The following is a 20,944-nucleotide window of genomic DNA, read 5'->3' as shown; positions in this document are numbered from 1 at the left end:
TTATTTCCCTTTGCTACTTTTTCTTATTTGGAGCATACCATGAAAAGTATTGGATGTAATTTGATAAAACTTCATAGAATGATAAAGTTCAATGAGAGGGATTGCTTTGTACAGGAACCATTACTCTAATTTACTTCATGACAAAGTTGTCTCCCATTCTTTAGGTCAAACATATGCTAGGGGAGACATCTGTTTTCGACGCTATACTCGAAAACAACACCCATCTAGTTTTCAAACTGAATTTCGATGAACAGATGATGAAAGCTATAACACAAATATCAAAATAGATATTATTTTACAACACAAATTTAAAGAAAATGATTTTCGTAAGGTGTTTATGTGGTCGTTAATTAATACTGATGATTCGTGGTTCGATCTGTGAATCGTCATCTCTGACTCGTGGATCGAATCGGATCGCCACTTGACCGGCGATCCACAGCCCTACAAATTGGACAATCATTATGTAATAATTAAAATTGATAATAGAACTATCACTAAAATATTTTGATGCTCTTTTCTGACAATATTGTCAATATTGTCAAACATTCTATTTTATCTAGAAGTCGGAGGCAAAATTACCTATTTATATTTCAAAGTGATATAAACCTTCAAAGCAAATAAATAGGATCCTGATGAAACAACTACAGATGCTGTCTCGACGGGGTCCAAACTATTTACATATCAAATTGGTTACAGGGTTGATTGTTCATACTTCTTTATATCCAGAAGTTCTTTTTACAATATTCAGTTAAAAAAAACTAATGTCTTGCTGTCAGTTTTTGATTGCCTCCAACTGTCCCCACTTTCAGGAAACGACTTAAGCCTCTTGGTGGGCCAATTTGGAAATTGGTTCCTGATCCAATTTTGTTAACAGATCTGATCATCATGTCTACTAGAAGTAAGACATGTTATATCTAAATCCATACATTTTGAAATTTTAAATTCATTCAGCCCTAGTGTCAAAGATAAGCGTGGAATCATACCGATTCGACCCAATAGCTTAATGCATTTTATATATTATATATAACATATTGGGTCTAAAGCCCCAGTAAAATGATGGGTCTGACCCAAGAAGTTGGTGACACTAAAAAGGTACCTATGTCTCAAGATTTTCTGATGTATATTGATATACATAGCATTCCAACAGTCAATCTATACTGTATATAGGACAATGACGCCTGTATCACTATTATATCTAGTAGGTCCCAATAAATATGGATAGGATTATAGTCCCAATAAGTTGGCGAGTTTAAGTATATATATATATATATATATATATATATATATATATATATATATATATATATATATATATATATATATATATATATATAAATATATATATATATATATATATATAAATATATATATATATATATATATATATATATATATATATATATATATATTTACGATTTTTGATACAGCAAATCCTTCACGTACAAATTGTTTTGTACGAAAAGTGGGTAGTTATTCCGATCGGGATTCCGGGTTAAAGCATATTGCATCTATAACATATCATAAAAACAAGAAATATTACCAGATAATGTTATTTTATATAAATTCTGTAACCAAAAAGTAATATCAAGCAAATAATTATGAGTTTGATGGTTTTTTCTTCATTTCATTCTGTCAAAACATAACAATATATACATGAAGGGCACCTGCAAGGCTGCAGTTCACAATTTTACAACAATCGGAACATTTCGGCCATCAATTGTAACAACTCGCCATCTTCGGTAAGCTTCCAGATAGTCAATCCCTGTTGGATACTGGCTGAGGTGTTCAGATTGTTTGGCCAAGGCCGAGTTGTTACGATTGTATTATCTCGAAGCTTGTCGGAGGTGGCCGAATTATTATGATTGGGTCAAGTTGTTCCACTTGGCATAATTGTTGTCTGTGTTAGTCAACTTTCCTTTTAATGAAAAGGTAAATAATGTGTTTTAATGCATTAAATGCTTGTTTTTTTGCAAAATAGCTTTGCACTTCCATGGTAAAATATGAATATAAATCTTTACTTTATTATCCATTTCAACCATAAAATACTTCACTTAATACAATTTCAATATTTTTCAAACACCCCCGCTTTTTGCACAAAACCGTTTAGACGTTAGGGATTGGAAGAATCCCGTATAACACGTCTATTATTTCAGACTAATGTACATGTACCTTCGTGTCCGAAATCGATCACTTCCTGGCAGCTCATTTCTGGATTGTCTCCATCTAAATTTAACATTTTTAGACGCATACATTGATGCCATTTTTGCTTCGATTGATTTAAAGCAATAGCACTAAATACAGGTCGGTTATTTTGTAGAAGAACGTGTTCGAAGTAACATTCAATTTCATTTCCGCATAATCGCCGCCATGTTGTGTATGACTTTAAAAACTACACCCTATAGTCCAAAATAACAATAGGCATAACGTTGACACACTCTGATAGGAATAATCCAAATAATTTACTCAAACAAATACAATAGTTCGATTGCTGCTGAAAAAGTCATTTGAAACATAAAAGCTATTTCACAAAATATTACATTACATGAACTCTTTAACAGCGTATGATTTATTTCTTAATAGCTTTCATTCATAACATAAGTAATTTGCCGGGGTTTGCCGGGTCGGTCTTGAATGCCGGGATATGTGTGACGACACACGGGGTGCAAACATGTGGTGTAGCTTACTTTGATGTAGGGTAAAATTACTTCGTATGTAAATGCTATACTTTCATTATTTTTCATTATTTTGTTCAATAAAACTCACCAAATTGCAACGGTACAACCATACTAAGAGTAACACGCAATGTTTGTCATAAAAAAGGCAATAACGCGTTAAATACACATAAGCAGGTACTTGACGCCCCACATTCACGTAAGTAGTTCTGTTGCTACGCAGGTGGTGTGTAATAATATATTCATGTTCAATATGTCGTGTCAGGCGACTAGTCGCGTTTCTGAAATACCGCTCTCTAAAGACTGTCGGCTTGCAGCCGACAGTCTAAAAACGGTACACTGTAGGCATATCGTACTTTACAGGCGCGTAGCCAGGGTTCGACGTCAGAGGGAGTATAACTTATGGGCGTTGCCTTTGACTTCCGCCTCTCCATCAGAACCGACATATATTTGGTTTAAAGTGTAAGCGGGGGTAGGGTTCTCCCAAAATAAAATTTCTATTCGAATTTTGTGCGTATTTTACTACTTTTTCTCTCTTATATTGAAAATAAGTAAACTTAGACGATTTTAGCAGGCGAGCACCGGATTCGTCCCCCACCTGGTTCGGCTAGTCCATTATACAAAACTATATGAGTCTTTTAATCAACAAGTATCTTTTTCTCGATCTAGAATGAGTCAATTTACTTGTTATTCTTAATTCGTGCAATTTGTAAAAAGGCGATAATAATTCATTTGTACCAAATTTACAGCATTGATGCAAGGTTTCATCATTTCATCTGGGTTTTGTTAGGAAAAATAAGTTACATGAGTTTAACGTTAAGAAGTAAATGCAATATTTTATATAATAAGACGTTTGTTCTCATTAGATAACCGGGCTATGGAGGTTCCATTGAAGAAAGTGCAAGCAGGGCCATCTGCAGAGGACACAACCTACTGCCAGCCCTGTGAACAAGATGACGAAATCTTCCCTGCTGAGGTTTACTGTACCGTCTGCAAAGAGTTTTTCTGCTCTAAATGCGCAAGTCTCCATAGGAAACAGAAAATGTCTAGATCTCACTTTCTTCTTGACAAATCAAATATGCCTACATCTATCGGTGGCCTGGGAATTGAATATGAATGCACTGTGCCTTGTGATATCCATCCAGAAGAGTCTATCAAATACTTTTGCAGTACCCATCAGACCTTGATTTGTGGACACTGTGCAGTACAGAACCATCGTTCGTGTCATGCTGATGTCATATCGGATATATCGAATGCCTTCAAAGATGATCAAGAGTATGGGGATGTCATAAAAACAATTGCCAGGTTATTTGAAGACATTAATTTATGTGCGTCTGATGTGGAGAACAACGTTGATGCTGTAGCAAAGTTAGGTGTAAATGCAGTGTACAAGCTGAGAAGATACCGAGAGGAAGTTAACAAGTGTTTTGAAGCAAGGGAACAAGCACTGTTAAAGCTTATAGAACAGATGAAAAACATGGATGAAGAACGACTTGAGTCTCTGAAACCGAAATATACAAACCTGAAGTCTAAGCTGGAGGAAATAAATGTCACACTCGAAGGACAAGAAAATAACATGATACAGTTGTTCATTGAGACGAAAAGGGTCAAGCAACTACTGGAGGGCATGCAGAATGAGCTTGCTGACATTAAGAAGGAAAACGTAATTCACCACTACGAATTCAGAAAGGATCAAACCACAGAGCGCCTTATTGGATCCGACACACGGCTTGGAACTTTAAAACACATTATGACTGAACCGCACAAGATAGCATCCGCATCAGGTATAACTGATTATTTATTTAACTAAAATATTGCAAACAACTTTGATGAAACAGAACATAACATACAGTTTATTAAGATTTGCCTAATAGTACATCGTCTAAATACATTTATTTCTATATAAAATTTTACATTCATTGAACGGGTATAAACATATCAAATAATTGTGAACTGATTTATATAGATTAAAAGGTTTGTTCTTATAAAATTCACTTTAGATGTATAAAAGGATGATTATACGTTTGTTAACAAAGGCAGTACACAATATGGTTAGGTGATGTATATAAAATAAAAGGCATGTCCTAATACTATACACTTTAGATCAGTAATAAGATTATTATAAACCTGCTAACAAAGGCAGTGAACAAAATCAACATAAATTTACATAAAATTACGCTGCATGTTTGATAATTGAATAACGTTATACAAAAGTTGTTTTCATCATATTCATTATATCAATCCTATCTGATGAAGATAGTAGTTAACTTAACCTAAAACCAAATTGCAATAACGTTTAATACATGATTGTCTAAGTTGAAGATAGTGTCGGCAGATATATATGAAATAGTTTCACAGTATATTATCTTATCTTTACAACAGAAACAATAACGTTAATTACGAGGTGTAGAAAACAAGCGCATCAACTCAAGTATTAGGTTATTAAAGACATTTGCATAACCATATATTTATTTAAAGTTAGCAATGTACCATTATGTGAATGTTTTATGCAGAGACACCCCATTTTATGTTAGTATCAATTGAAAAGGCTTAATGAGAGGAGAAAGAATATGTAAAGTTTAACTGCATGGGGTCAGCAGGCAGAACAATATAACTTTAGGACCAATGACTTGGTGAAAGCTTATTTATACATAAGATATCTTATAAACAACTTCATTTATTCTTCAATGCATTTTTGCCGAAACTTTACACATTATTTATGGAAAACAAGAAGTACAATTTCTACAAACTGCAAACAACGCCCCTAATACCAAAACGTTATGACCGTTATGTTTTAAAATCACAGCAGAGAGGGACCACGGCACAATAGGACTCAGAGTTCAGGGGGATGGCCCAAGGGTAAACATGGCAACATCCGAACCTACAGGTACTGACAGTCATAAACCATCTGAGTAAATGCACATCTTTATTCAATGACCTACACATTCCAATAACGTGTTATGTATAATTTGTCTGATGAGATATCTTTACTTCAAATTGCTGTACTACTAAGCGCTGTGATTCTTTCAATAGTTTAAACATGTAATTTAATAAGGTGCAAGTATAAAGCAAATATTTCATTTACTGCAAATTATTCAATACAGTGAGGAAGGCCATTGGGGATTTGACAAAACTACGCTTTACACCAGCTGTAGACATCCCAGTCAGATCTCCAACTGACGACTTGATTTGTCACCTGTCCGGCATTCTCCACCTTGCTGGGTCCAGACTGCTGCTAGCTGACTTTCATAACAAAAATGTCAAGTTGGTGGACATGCAGACCAACAACCTGGTGTCCCAGATCAGTCTACCAGGTTGTCCGTGGGACATATGTCTTCTATCAGGAGACAGAGTTGCTGTTACTTTGGCCACTAAAGGTATTCAGTTCCTGGAGACTGGAGGACAACTCGCTCTTGGCGACCATATCGAATTGGATGGTGAGTGTCGAGGTATTGCTTACCATGAAGATAGTTTGATAGTGTCCTTCTATAATAAAAAGGTAAAGGTACTGGATATGAATGGGCGTGTTATAAGACAATTAGAAAGGGATGTTAGTGGAAAGGAACTGTTCAAATGTGATGCTTACTTAACAGTGATGTGTGAAGGTCCGACTGCTTTCATCTACGTATCAGATAGGATCAGGAACACAGTCACAAAACTCGACATGAACCTGAACATCATCAAGACCTTCCAGGACCCTGCATTGAAAAGCCCAACAAGCATTTCGGCACTCGGGGACCAACTGTTGGTCTGTGGTTATGGAAGTAACGCCATTATGATACTTGATTTGTCCACTGGTAAAATGACACAACTGATCGGGAAGACGGAGGGGATACGAAATCCAATGTTTGCCTACTACTCTCGGCAACAGAGTAAACTTCTTGTTACGGAATTATTGAACAATAAAATAAAGGTGTTCAATACAATCAAATAATGCAGCCAATGGGGTGAAATTTTTCGAAACATCAACTTCACGTTTACTTACCATTCGCATTCTAGCTGTTGCATTCTAATGAGAATGTTACGTGAACCACTAAAGAAACGATTTTTCAAGATGTTGTTTGTATAGAACACATACTCGTTATAGTCCTTAGTAAAGAACATGTACTCAATAGCAATTAATGATTTTGCTTTATTTGAATTCAAAGTGCGTACAAATCGAAAGATATTTGATATGTCATCGTAAAAATAGCATAAATTTTCTGCCAGAAAGAATGTTATTTGATGTGTAATAAACGTACATTTATTTAAGTTGCAATTACATATCTGAAATAATAATTATCAGTTTATTGTTTTATTATTCTAAATTGGGTTGGAAATCATTGCGTGGATTTGTCCAAAAATGAACCATTTACATTCAATATATGATATTGTATTATGTTTTCGCTGTCTCTTTTTGTATTTTCCTTGTCTAATGATTATCCAATGCCATAAACATATTTTTTGTATTGGTCGTAGCTGTTCATTTTTTTCAGAATTAAAGTATATATTAAAATAAGGAGCCTCCTAGAGGGTTAATAAAACGGGCCCTAGAGCCGGGTATTGTGTTCTGTTTATGGATATATGGCATTAACCTGCCTTAATACAAACGACCTATAACTGCGGAACGGCATTGCTTGTTTTAAACCTAGTGTCTGTTTCGTTAGAGAAATTAAGTCGTTTCATAATTAATCTTAAGTCAGTATGGAAATGGCGAAAAGTTAAGATTTCATTTTCTCGGCTATTCTCATTAAAATCCGGCAACAGGTCAATGCACAAATATATGTTGCAAAATAAAGAGAAGTTCATTTCGGTTTACGACTTAGATCGACTTAGATCTTTTCTGAAGCGTTGTAACGTTTGTCTGATGCCTTAAAACACAGTTGAGCGATCTGTGACCGTCCTGACTCATTTTGTTTGATATGTTTTGTCACGAAGTGACATTCGGTTCGAGTCCCTTAGATGAGTGTACGATTAACAAGAAACGATTTGTCTAATTAAATTTAATAAAGAATAAAATGATTACAATGGTTCATAATATAATGACAAAGTTAAAGAAAAAAAAACGTATGTTCCCTGATTGTACATTGCCGTTTACTACTCCAAACGTTCTCAACAGCGCTCGACTTTGTTTCAACTCTCTCTCTTCTTCTCTCTCAATTCGTCTCCGATTACACTCAATCTAATCCAAACACTTCACTATCAATTCATTCTAGGCACGTCCCCACATCGTCCCCTTATTCTCTTCAAACTCGTCCCCTTATTCTCTTCGAATTCGTCTCCTTATGCTCTCTGAATTCGTCCCGACACGTTCCAAATCGTCACCAACGCTCTCCGTATTCGTCCCCTTATGCTCTCTGAATTTGTCCCGACACGTTCCAAATCGTCACCAACGCTCTCCGTATTCGTCTCCAAACTGGGATCTGTTAAACAATGTGTTCCCCAACAATATAATTTGATCAAACAAATATATATATACATACATCATATATTAATGGAAAAACTGTAATTAAACGTAACAGTACTTAAGACTAATGGTAATCACACAGTGCTCAAAATGTAAAATATGAGAATCAACTGTTACTTTTATCATAAAAATAAGAATCAAAATAGGGAATAAAGAGATTGTTTTTAATAAAGTAATATTTACCCCAGTTTACAAAGATTATTCCTCTTACAATACCCCTTGGGCAATAAAAACACTGGCTCCTTGAGCCTCAATTACATCGGCCACTTTGGCACACTTGCTCCTAAAGCATCGAGTCAAGACTGAATTATTAATTAAGCGAACAATGCTAGCACCGTCATTTGAAACATCATATCTGCCAGGACCGGCGCTGGTATTTGCCAGGAAGATAAAGGTTGATATGTTTACACACAGACACTATACAGTTTACAAAAATATTTTAAAAAGAGGCAATACCTATAACAAAAACAAATCTTGATATGTTTGTTATGGCATGACCGAGTTAAATATATTGCCAATTTGTTTGACTACCTCCCCGTCCCACAGAGTTGATTGTTCTTGAAATGACCATTTGTCATACTCTACGTTTCCAAGTAGTTTAAAATAGAATGTTTGTAGGTTGATTTTCAACCAGTTACAAATGCAACACAAATGTTTGCTGGGGAAAAATGTCCAGTGTACATAATGGTTAATTCAAAACGTTTAAAACACATAATAGAGAATTGACAAGAGCAATGTATGCTTATTATTTATGGATTTTAAAACAAGACGAAACATTAAACATGTTGAGTCATAAAACCAACGGCGCCTGTTATTAGAAAATTCGTTTTTTATACACCAGTTAATAGAATCAGCCATATTATTGTTTCAGCTGCGGTGTACGTGCGTGCCGGTGGGCAGGCGAGGTCCATTGTGTTGTCCGATCAATACCTTCAAAAGCCTTATTATGTTTTACAATTACATGAATATACTCACAAAACGTTGCAGGCCGAAAGCCATACAACGCTTTAAGCGCTTTGATTATACACCCGTTCATAGAATAAGAAGTAATATAGTTTCAGCTGCAATGTACGTGCGTGCCGGCGGTCGCGTGGCATCCAGTTTGTTATCCGATTAATAACTCTAAAAGCCTTCGTCCAGTCATCACACAATTGGTCAGAATCGGCATTATATCTCGGAGAAGTTCGATAATGAGCCATATCGCTTAAGTCACTCGACAATCTTACATCGCCCTTTAATCATAAAAATCGCCTAAAATCGGTATTTTCCGATCAAGACTTTAAAAGCATTTGTCCACTCATTACTAAATTTGGGCAGAATGTGAATGGGGATAACATCTTGGACAATAGCGATAACTAGCCATGTTGCTGGGTTTGCTCAAGAGTTATCGCCTTTTAATTAAAGTAAGTTTCTAAAATCGGTCTTGTCCGATCATTTACTATAGATACTTTCCAATCATAATCACAATCGGTCAGAATGTATTGGCATTATATCTCGGAGAAACTCGATTAAAGGCCATATGGCTTTTGTCACTCGAGAGTTATCACTCTTTATTAAAGAATTAACTTCAAATCGTTCTGGTCCGATCAATAACTTTAGATGCCTTTGTCTAATCATCAGTTTGGTCAGAGTGTGTATTGACAGAATATCTCGGCCAGGTTCGATAACCAGCCATGTTGTCTCTGTTACTTCAGTGTAATTACACGTGAATTGGCAAAACCTGTACAAACAGGGTTCTCTCTCTAATGTCACATAACTGGGTGTCCAAAAAAAGAGGACGGGATTATAGTGCGATAGTTGCCGCTCTAGCGTATTATGGCAATAACTTACACTGTAATTCCTCTTCGCCTTAAACGTTTCAAGTTTGTCTATCATTTTGCACATTTAAAGCGTTCAATATTGAAATACTTCTATTTGACATTAGATAAAGGTACCCAATCACGTTTTTGGGGGTCATACATCGATCAAATGCTTGCTAATATAAACATAATAATCATCACAAGTTCAAACAAGAGCTCTGTGAGTAATATATATTAAAACATGCGCCTAAAATGCTCAACTTTGCCGAAAAGCGTTTATAACGCTTTCCAAAATTGAATGGGTTTAGGCTAAAAAACATCAGCATTCTGTTATAAAGAGTACATGCAATTTTCTGTTTGAAATCTATTCATAAAAGAAAGGAAAATACATGTCTTCCCTAAAATATGTGTAAGAACGTACCTATAAATGTGTGATGCTACAATATTTGAAAAATGTTTCATCAAAGGGCACCGATGTCGTGAATTTGAAGTCTGTGAGAGCCCGTTTATGAAAGTTACAAATCTTGAGATGTTCAGTAAGTAATTTTGTACATAATCATAAAACTGTTTACATATTATATAACTGTACTTTTCTTTTGAAAGAAAGCTAACTGTGACCTTCCCAAATAAAACAACACTGATTTTGAGTGATTATATTCATTTTAATACAAGTCATTTGCAAAATAAAACAAAACAGCAACAATGGGTCAAAAAGTATGCAAATACTGTTGTTGATGTTGCTGTTGTTGTTGTTGATAATGATGATGATGATGATAATGATGATGATGATGATGATGATGATGATGATGATGATGATGATGACGATTATAATGGTGATGATGATGATGATGATGATGATGATGATGATGATGATGATGATGATGATGAGCATCCTGAAATAGAGTATAATACTTTGAATGGTTTCTTAGTGTAGTTGTGTAATATTAATCTATTCTCCAAAATGACTTTACGTAGGCATACAAGTAGGCGCGCTTAAAAAGTAACTATTAACTATCATTCTAAATCATTTTTAGGCATATAATACAAGAAAAACAATTGTTTAGTTCAGTGTAAGATCGCAATATGCCAAACGTGAAAATTTATTTATGGTGCTCACCTGGTTAAAATATATTGCAATCTAACGCTGAAACAAAAATTAATCTCCTGTGTATAAATTAACGTTTGAGTGTTAATGATTGTTTTCAACTAATTTGTTTTCATTAAGTCCTATTTTTTTTGTATTCCAGCAGTCATATTTTCTTCTGATCTTTATTTTCTTTTTCTTTTGTTTTGGCTATCGTTTGATTCGGACGGTAAGCCTAGACAAAATGGCGACGGTTTTAGTGTTAGCATGATATTGAGACACAACTTGACTAAAAGAAGAAGTTAAAAAGAAATCATCTCTATACTTCAATACTTTCAATATAATTACGCCGAACATGTATATGTTAAACTTACAATGTAGCACCGCAAGATATTCCTACGCATTCAGCTTGATGACGTCATACTGCCTCTTGCGTGTATTCTTCCGCCATATCGTGGACTACTTCTAACCGATCTCCTTCACTACCGGAAGTTCCCGTGCTGGACCGGGAGGCTGCACTTCCGCCGCTCCTGCGCGCCCATTTAAATTCGTCTCCATCCGGAACGATGTGAATCTCCTTCACATCGTTGGACAAACCTTTTCGCTGTAGAATGTGCTTTTTTACAAATTTGTATAATCGTCCGTCATTCTTGTCCTGAAAAAATACACAAATGTCATCGTTAGGTCAAATAACTCTTGTTTTTCTAAGTGTTGAGTCAATCATGGGTTAGGGCGCACATTCCTTTTAATGGATTATACCAATGTTGAGCTATAATCATTGATCGATCCTTAAACAAGAACAGATGAGCGATTGCAGCAGCTTTGCGGTGCTCTTATTTAAGTTTTGGATTGTTTGCTTAAAGATGTCATCAATGTCATGGCTGCAGACTATAAATAATAAATTAATTGAGATGTACAGGGATCCGAATAAAGATGTCTTATGACAAAAAAACGTTGATTGATTTTATACTCTTTTACAAAACTATTTGCCTAAGGCGGTTTTGGAGAATATGATACAAAAAATCGTTGATAGCGACAACTTTGAATACGGCACATCGGAGATAAAAATACAATGCAATATTTCAGAATATAATAGGAAACTTATCCTGGAGAGACGGAGGAGGAACCCCCCCCCCCATCTGCTATCAACACTTTAATCATATTTCGGTTCTAGGGGTGGGCGCATGTTCAAAGTTTCACCCCAAAGTTGCACCCACGTCAAATCCTGGAACGAACCCTATGATTTATGTAAACACCTTACCTTTTTCACCTTTGGAGTCCCTCCGTCGTTCTGGTCAACAGAGTCCATGCACGTGCTAAATGTATCCACCGACTCCTGAAAGTAGACAGGTAACATGCTAGTGAGATTTAATACTATTCGTGCAATAAATGTATTTAAATTGAAGCTCGACGTACTACATTTTGAAATCTCTATATAAATTATAATATTTAATATATAATATACATTTATTATTTTATATAAATAAAGATTAAAATAATGCAACAAATTTAACAAACATTTAAATATCATAGTTACCAAATAAACAAAACGTTAGCATACAATAGTCAGTAATTTCAGTATGTGTTTAATTGATGATATATACATATATAAACTGCATAATGTTTAAACAATATATACCTGATTCATCAAATTTACTTTATATATAAACTTATAACAGTTTCTCGAACGGTTTCTGTTTAACAATGATCCACTTTAAATTTTAACACAGGTTATATCCGTTCATAGATACATATATCAGTTGATATCTTACTGAGCTGGACCTTATTTCTGGCCATGGTTATCTCCAATTGTGATATTTAGTGTTTACTTCCTGTAGTAAAGTTTGGAGTAAAGGTTAGAAATTACTTTTATCATTACATTCAAATTTGACATGATATATATTATATAATACATTAAAGTATTATAATGCTTTCTTAGTTTGGTTGTATAATTTACGTAAATATTTCAAAGGCCTGGATAAAATCGATGTAAATAAACTTACTTTTCTCAAAATGTTTTGATCTAGTTTCGATTTTAAATTCATTCAATAACGTTTCAAAACAGGTATATGTTTATTATAAATAAATGATAGAACCAACAAATGAGTACAATTCACACTGTAAGATTATAACTTTGAAAAACAATAAAACTATATCATGTAATAGTTATATTATGTAATTGTAAGTAAATGTTTCTGCACAACTGTTGTCTTGTACAGAATGTAAGAACTAGCGTATGAATAAATGGATAATTCTAACCAAACAATAGGATTAAAACGGTAAAGCTAAGCCTTCTTGTCACTGTACAATCACTACTGCATCATTGCAATCACTCAGAACTTAAGCAATGATACAAATGCACACTAACAAAACTGATGTAAAAAACTACAGAAACAAGCTTAGTAGCAAAATGTTTAACATAAACCCGGTTTAAGGGCACTGGGTAAACGCCAAAGACATAGAACATAAAAACAAAATATCACAAACAAGAAACATGGAAGAACAGCACACAAAACTCCACAAACAGCAAAGTGAATGCATACTATATATATATAAAGGTATGTTTATCAAGGATTGTAAGGTACCACCTTCGAACGGCTTTTGTGATAAGTATTATCTACTTTCTATTCACCCTAAAACTTGGATTGAAGGTTGAAGTCATTTTAAATCATAACATTAATTTTTATATTTATTTTAGTTTGTTCAAGTGTGATAATGTTTCCTGAGTTTGTTTGTATCCTTTACATTCTACAGTTTAAAAGCTTAGATATTTGACTATCTTTGTGTACTATATATAGACTTTTCTGAAAAATGCGTTAATCTAGTTTCGATTTTGATTTCATTCTTTGACATTGAAAACAGCATATATCCTGAAGTAAAATGAAATTTCGTTTAAGTATGATAATGTTTCCTGAGGTTGTTTGTATCATTTACATTCTACAGTTTAAAAAAATTGATGTTTAACTGTCATTGTTTATTATATATACTCTTTAAATTTCTGAAAATGTAATGATTTAGTTTCGATTTTAAATTCATTCTTTGACATTTAAATAAAGCATATATATTGAATCAAAATGAAATTTCGTTTAAGTATGATAATGTTTCCTGAGTTTGTTTGTTTCATTTACATTCAATAGTTAAAAGGTCTGGGTATCTTTGTTTACTATATTTACTCTTTACTGAAAATGAATTGAACTAATTTCGATTTTGAATTCATTCTTTGACATTTAAAAAGAGTACATATTCTGACGTAAAACATTCAGTTTAATTATATCAGGGGGTCCAACGTGTTTTGTGTTTTCCGAATTTAAAGTGAGGGAAATCTGTAATGCGGAATGAAATAGCGGTGTTCGAAGGAATTTTGATGTTTCGGGAGGATATTTTCACCTGGTAAGTGAGTTATATAAATTCTCTCGCAATATAAATACGGCTTCCCGAAGACCACACGTGTGTAAGCTTCCCTCAGTTCTTTAACCTATGTTTCTAAAGGCCTTAACAAAAAAGGTTATTGAATGTATTAGCTGAACGATTGCTTGTTTACAAAGTGAAAGTAGAAAATTGCGTGACTTGCAACTGTGTTTTTGTCAAAGTGTTCCATTCTTTTACCTATTTTAGCTATTTTTCATTATTCTTTTGCACATTTTTCCTTTTCGATGGCTAGTGCACTTACATGGGCACTATACGGCCGATTTTGTATGATTAAACACCTTCAATGTCGGGCAAGGAAGTTTTATGCATTTTCTGTGTGATGCAGAATCACAATACGCGTGATTTCCCTCACTTAAAATTCGGCAAACACAAAACACGTTGGACCCCCTGTTATATGTTAGAACTAGCATGTGAGTACAATCTTAATTTATAAGATTATAATTTTGAAAACTATAATTAATATTAAATTCATAATAATGTAATAGTTACTGCTCCCACAACCGGAGTTATTAAACAATTTTTGTGGCAGTGGGAGAAATAAATATTTGCTTCCATGTTGTGTGAAACTGAATTCAATAAATAGCGTGCATATAAGCCAATAATTTAAACCCCGCCATGGTTATGGCACGAGTAAGCTTAGCCGTCTTGATTCGTTCCTTTATAGTGTATATACGGAAACAATAATTGTACTCATATTGAAAAGATTTTAATATCGTTTTAAATAGTCGTGAAGGCCATGAGATACGTTAGTTGTTACAATGTTACTAGCGCACAATTTTACATGTATCCTTAATCTATTTTTTTTATCAAAAACAGAAGACAACCTGTATATCGTTCACTTTATAATATGTTAAGTGTTTACAGATGCATACGGTATTTTATATAATTTAATGTTTGTTTTTGTACCAGGACCATGGAGGTTCCGGGGAAGAAATTGCAAGCAGGACCATCTACAGCGGGCACAACCTACTGCCAGCCCTGTGAACAAGATGACGAAATCCTCCCTGCCGAGCTTTACTGTACCGTCTGCAAAGAGTTTTTCTGCTCTAACTGTGCAAGAGTCCATAGAAAACAGAAGATTTCTAGATCTCATCCCCTTCTTAACAAGTCCGACATGCCGACAACTATCAGTGTAATAGAAGATGAATGTACAGAGCTTTGTGAGATCCATCCCAAAGAAGTCATCAAATACTTTTGCCCAACCCATCACACCCTAAATTGTGGACATTGTGTAGTGCATAATCATCGAACGTGTTATGTTGATGTCATATCAGATGTATCTAAGGCATTTAAAGATGGCCAAGAGTATGGGGATGTCATAAAAGCAATTGCCAGGTTATTTGAAAACATTGATTCCTGTGCGTCTGATGTGGAGAACAACGTTGAAGCTGTAGCAAAACTTGGTGAAAATGAGATTTACAAGCTGAGAAGATATCGAGAGGAAGTTAACAAGTATTTTGAAGAAAGAGAACAAGCACTGTTTAAGCTTACAGAGAAAATGAAAACTAAGGATGAAGAACTTCTTAGGTCTTTGAAACCCAAATATACAAACCTTAAGTCCAAGCTGGAAGAAATAAATGTCAAACTTGAAGGACAAAAAAACAACATGATACAGTTGTTTATAGAGACAAAAAGAGCCAAGAAGCTATTAGAGGTTCTGCAGAATGACCTTGCTGACATTAACAAGGAGCATGTTATTGACCACTACGAGTTCAGGAAGGATCCAGCTACAGAGCGTCTTATTGCATCTGACACTGGCCTTGGGACTTTAAAAAACATTGTGACTGAACCGCACAAGGTCGCAACCGCATCAGGTATAACAAAACTATATCTATATAGAATTTATTTTAAAACGGTCTCGTAAAAACCTTCGATGAAACAGTAGTTTGTTAACAAATGTAATGAGAAAAATCAACATAACTTAACTTGAAATTACGCTGCAAGTTTGATAATTAAATTACGTAAGACAAAAGTTATTTTCATAACATTCATATTATTCATAATCTTGTTCCTATCTGATAAAGATTATAGTTTACTTCACCTATACACATATTCCGCTCACGTTTGATACAGGCTTTTCTGAGTTAAAGATAATATCGACAAATAAATATGAAATAGTTTTCACATTCTATTACCCTATCTTTACAACAGAACAATAACGTTCATTATTATAAGTACAGAAGCCCTTTTTTAAAGAAACTGCAAGTGCACCAACTTATAGGTATTAAGCTCACAAAGGGGTATACTTAACCATAACTTTTAAGGTAGCCAACGTACTATGGGTTTTTTAATGCCAGTCACCCCATAATATTTTGATATTAACTGAAAGGGATTAATGAGAGGAGAAAGAATATGTAAAATTTTAACTGGAAAAAAATATTACAAACAACCATTTTTACCTTGAAAGGTTGACAAATCTAAGCCGGATTTCAGTTTAGACAATAAATATAATTACAATCAGCCAAAACGTCATTAAAATTCATTTTCGATAATTTATTTTATATATAAGTTTTCATTTAGCAATGCCCTTTCGAATTGTGCCAAAATTGCATTGCATTGCAGACATACAAAATAACCTTACTACCAATGGCCTAGTAAAAGCTTATTTGTACACCGGATATCTTAACAACTTTATAAATTCGACCATGCTTTTTGCCGACTTTTAAACATTATTTATTAAAAAAAGAAAAGTACGATACCTACAAACTGCAAACAATGCCCCTTATAGCAAAATGTTTTGACAGTTATGTTTAATCACAGCAGAGAGCGACCATGGCATAGTAGGACTTACACTTCAGGGAGGTGGCCAAATGGAAACCATGGCAACTGCCGAACCTACAGGTACTGACCGTGTGTAAATGAACATCCTTATTTTATGACGTACATATCCATATTATGTGCTATTTATAATTTGTTTTGTAAGATATGTTTACTCCAAACTGCTATAATACTTATATAACCCATATAAAGTTTTTATATTTAAGCAATTCATTACAGTGAATCAGGTCACTGTAGACCTGACTATATTACGGTTTACACCAGCTAAGAACATCCCGATGACGTCTCCAATTGACAACAAGAATTGCTACCTGTCTAGCATGCTCCACCTTGCCGGGTCCAGACTGCTGCTAGCTGACTTTAGCAAAAAAAATATCAAGGTGGTGGATATGCAGACCAACAGCCTGGTCTTCCAGATCAGTGTACCGGGTCAGCCATGGGACATGTGTCATCTTCCCGGGGACAGGGTTGCTGTCTCTATGACCGTTAAGGGTATTCAGTTCATGGAGACTGGAGGACAACTCGCTATGGGTGACCGTATCGAAGTGGATGGTGACTGCCGAGGTATTGCTTACCATGAAGATATGTTGATAGTGTCCGACTACTATGGAAAGGTAGCGGTACTGGATATGAACGGAAATGCTATGAGACAAATAGAAAGGGATGGCAATGGAACGGAACTGTTCAAATGTCCTTTCTACTTAACAGTGGTGGGTGAAGGTTCGACTGCTTTCATCTACATATCAGACAGGGTCAGGAATACAATCACAAAACTCGACATAAACTTGAACATCCTCAAGACGTTTCAGGACCCTGCATTGAAAAGCCTAAGATCTATCACGGCACTCGGGGACCAACTGTTAATCTGTTGTAATGGAAGTAACACCAATATGATACTTGACTTGTTCACTGTTCAGATGACACAACTAATGGGGAAGAAGGAAGCGATACGAAATCCACTATGTGCCTTCTACTGTCCACAACAGAACAAACTTCTTGTCACGGAGGAAGGGAACAATGTTTTGAAGGTGTACAATACAATCGAATAATGCCAGCCAATGGGATGAAATGGTTCGAAACATCAGCATAACGTTTACTTACCCTTCGCCATTCAGTTGTTTCATTCAATGAGAATGTTACATGAACCATTTCATGGCACGATTTGGATTTAATGATGGTTTTTTTTTTATTGAATACCGGACCGTAATAGTTCTTAGCAAAGAAGACACACTATGATTTGATGAGTTTCTATATTTGCATTCGAAGTGCGTACAAATCCAAATTTTATTTGAAATGTCATCGAAAATAAAACAAACATTTTACCGAAAATTTAAATGATTTTTGTTGTGCAATGCATTATTATTTTTTAGGCTGCAATTAACTGTCTGAAAATTGTAATTATCTATATATTTTTTTTATTATTAATTGGGTTGTAAGTCATTGTGTTGTGTTTTAGCAATGATCGCAAAATGAACCATTCACCTTCAATATATGATATTGTATCATGTTTTCGCTGTCTTTTTTTGTATTTTCTTTGTCATTTGATTATCCAATGTCATAAATATCTCTTTTGATATTGGTTGTAACTGTAAATATCTTAAAATAGTGTAAACACTGATACTTACATATTGATTTACTTTCTTTGAGTTTAAATGAACATTATATTATAAATAAAACTTTAAAGAACAAGAGCATAGGGCCGGGTATTGTGTTTTATTTATAGATATATGGCATTTACCTGCCTTAAAATAGAACTGCGATAGTTTGGCACAATATTGCTTGTTCTAACTGTAGTGTATGTTTCGTTAGAGAAACTAGGTCGTGACATAGATATTCTTAAGTCAGTATAAAAGAGGCGATAATTTTCTGTTCAAATACTGCTTACAATTCAACGCACACATATATGTTCCAAAAAAGATCATTTGAGTTAACGACTAAGATAAACTTTACTGAACGGTTGTTGCATTTGTCTGAGGCCATGAAACTCAGGTGAGTGATCTGTGACAGCCCTGACCCGTTTTGGTTTTGTATATGTTGCCAAATTGTGTGACTACGTCTCCGTCTAACAGGGTTGAGTTCATGTAATGACCATTTGCCATCTACGTTTCCAAGTTACAAGCCTTAATCGAAGGTCAGTCATAATAGAAAATAGAATGTTTATGACTAAAGTTATGACTAAGTGAGTACCTTTATCTGCTGCAACGCAATTGTTCGCCGGTGAAAATTATTAATGTTGAGTGTAAATTTCTTTTTAATTAGTTATGGATTTAAAATATATACCATGTTGAGTCATAAATCTTACGGCGAATGTTATTGGCAAATTCCTTTTTTTCATAGTACGTTGACCGATCTGAAGCTTTTGTCCAAGCATTATTGGATTTGTTCAGAATGGGCATACTATCTCGGACAAGTTGGATTACCAGCCATATCGCTTATGTCACCCAACAGTTATATATCGCCCTTTAATTAATGAAATCACCCAAAAGCGGCCTTTACCGATCAATAACTTTCGAAGCCTTTGTCCAATCATTGCCATATTTATTCAGAAAGTGCATGGGGACGACCTCTTGGACAATAGTGATACACAGCTATATTGCTTGGGACACTCAAGAGTAATCGCCCTTTAATTAAAGACATTTCCTAGAGTCTGTATTGTCCGATCAATGTCTTTAATATCCTTTGTCCAATCATAACCACATTTGGTTAAAATGTGAATTGGCGTTATACCTCGATAAATTCGATAACCAGCAATATCGCTTTGTCACACGAGTTTTATCACAATTTAATTATAAAGGTAACCTAAACTATTTCCTGTCAGATCAATAACTTAAGAAGCATTTGTCTAATTATCACCACATTTGGTCAGAGAATGTATTGAAAAAAAATATCGTTGAGGTTCGATAACCAGCCGTGTTGCCTCTGGCACTCTTGATAAATGACCATTGAATTATCAAAACCTGTATAAGCAGCTAACATACATATGGCTCAACATACAACCACTAATCACCAAACTACGTGTCATTAAAAGATGAAGGCTGTTTGTTTCGGCAATAGTTTTTGATGTCAGTTGAGATGTATTTTGGCCGGTTCTATTATTGGCTTTAAAAGCGCAAGTGTCTTTGAATGCACGTATAATGTAGTGGTTTATTCGTTCCCACACACAGCGCCAGCGCAACATCGTGCATCGTGACCTAGCATAAAAAAGTACGCAATTGCTGTAAAGTAAATGATGGACTTTAATATTGTTGTTAAAAGCGAACAGTTCACGGCGTGGTAATCGTTGGCTGAAATTCTACAATTGCGGTTTTATATTTTTTTAATTATTATCTAATAAGCTTGAAAGAGAACTCAATTGAAGGAAATTAACGCAAATTTACTATGAACTTTATGCCACTATATGAACGAAGGGCACTATAATAAATGTGTTTTTTGCGATTATATAATCGACCAATATAGGATGACAAAGCTGATCATAGAAACTCCATTTTAAAAGACAACATGCGATGAAATCGCACTTTCACCACAAATAACTGTGTTACTATGTCATTCAAAAGAGGTATGCCGAACATGAGTTGTTTCTGGCGTTTTTGTCACGCGCCCTCATGCAATAATACTATGACCTTATAACATATCTTGTAAAAGTTGACGACCTGGGTGTTTGTGTTGAAGAAAAAGGTGACAGGACGATTTAACGTCTCCATATTAAGTACTCGGAAAACATCATCCAGACTGTGTG

At 34.7% G+C, this 20,944-nt stretch overlaps 3 protein-coding genes across 3 annotated transcripts; 2 read left to right on the top strand and 1 right to left on the bottom strand.

Annotated features, from left to right (window-relative positions):
• The first annotated feature begins 3,044 nt into the window (after window positions 1-3,044).
• Window positions 3,045-7,153, top strand: LOC128219394 (uncharacterized). The gene is made up of 5 exons (XM_052927204.1): window positions 3,045-3,134; window positions 3,539-4,456; window positions 5,479-5,559; window positions 5,777-6,585; window positions 7,148-7,153. Exons 2-5 carry the CDS (start codon window positions 3,550-3,552, stop codon window positions 7,151-7,153), a joined length of 1,803 nt encoding a protein of 600 aa, XP_052783164.1. The 5' UTR covers window positions 3,045-3,134; window positions 3,539-3,549.
• Window positions 7,154-11,419: 4,266 nt separating this feature from the next.
• Window positions 11,420-12,358, bottom strand: LOC128219393 (uncharacterized). Its single transcript, XM_052927203.1, has 2 exons — window positions 12,263-12,358; window positions 11,420-11,656 (listed from the first exon to the last, which is right to left on the bottom strand). Exons 1-2 carry the CDS (start codon window positions 12,356-12,358, stop codon window positions 11,420-11,422), a joined length of 333 nt encoding a protein of 110 aa, XP_052783163.1.
• Window positions 12,359-12,843: 485 nt separating this feature from the next.
• LOC128219640 (uncharacterized) lies at window positions 12,844-18,715 on the top strand. The gene is made up of 4 exons (XM_052927536.1): window positions 12,844-12,856; window positions 15,340-16,244; window positions 17,191-17,271; window positions 17,428-18,715. Exons 2-4 carry the CDS (start codon window positions 15,344-15,346, stop codon window positions 18,255-18,257), a joined length of 1,812 nt encoding a protein of 603 aa, XP_052783496.1. The 5' UTR covers window positions 12,844-12,856; window positions 15,340-15,343; the 3' UTR covers window positions 18,258-18,715.
• The last annotated feature ends 2,229 nt before the right edge of the window (window positions 18,716-20,944 follow it).

The sequence above is a fragment of the Mya arenaria genome, chromosome 15 (assembly GCF_026914265.1).
Source record: "Mya arenaria isolate MELC-2E11 chromosome 15, ASM2691426v1".
Classification (NCBI taxonomy): domain Eukaryota; kingdom Metazoa; phylum Mollusca; class Bivalvia; order Myida; family Myidae; genus Mya; species Mya arenaria.
The sequence above is the reverse complement of the archived record's forward strand: the minus strand, read 5'-3'. Positions and strand labels throughout refer to the sequence as shown.

What these genes read in the sequence shown, in the direction of transcription:
- LOC128219394 (XM_052927204.1), top strand. Translation starts at nt 3,550, where the DNA reads ATGGAGGTTCCATTGAAGAAAGTGCAAGCAGGGCCATCTGCAGAGGAC. An exon ending in CAAGATAGCATCCGCATCAG is followed by an intron (nt 4,457 to 5,478) that starts GTATAACTGATT and finishes TTAAAATCACAG; the next exon opens with CAGAGAGGGACCACGGCACA. An exon ending in GGCAACATCCGAACCTACAG is followed by an intron (nt 5,560 to 5,776) that starts GTACTGACAGTC and finishes TATTCAATACAG; the next exon opens with TGAGGAAGGCCATTGGGGAT.
- LOC128219393 (XM_052927203.1), bottom strand. Translation starts at nt 12,358, where the DNA reads ATGTTACCTGTCTACTTTCAGGAGTCGGTGGATACATTTAGCACGTGC. An exon ending in GGACTCCAAAGGTGAAAAAG is followed by an intron (nt 11,657 to 12,262) that starts GTAAGGTGTTTA and finishes GTATTTTTTCAG; the next exon opens with GACAAGAATGACGGACGATT.
- LOC128219640 (XM_052927536.1), top strand. Translation starts at nt 15,344, where the DNA reads ATGGAGGTTCCGGGGAAGAAATTGCAAGCAGGACCATCTACAGCGGGC. An exon ending in CAAGGTCGCAACCGCATCAG is followed by an intron (nt 16,245 to 17,190) that starts GTATAACAAAAC and finishes GTTTAATCACAG; the next exon opens with CAGAGAGCGACCATGGCATA. An exon ending in GGCAACTGCCGAACCTACAG is followed by an intron (nt 17,272 to 17,427) that starts GTACTGACCGTG and finishes AATTCATTACAG; the next exon opens with TGAATCAGGTCACTGTAGAC.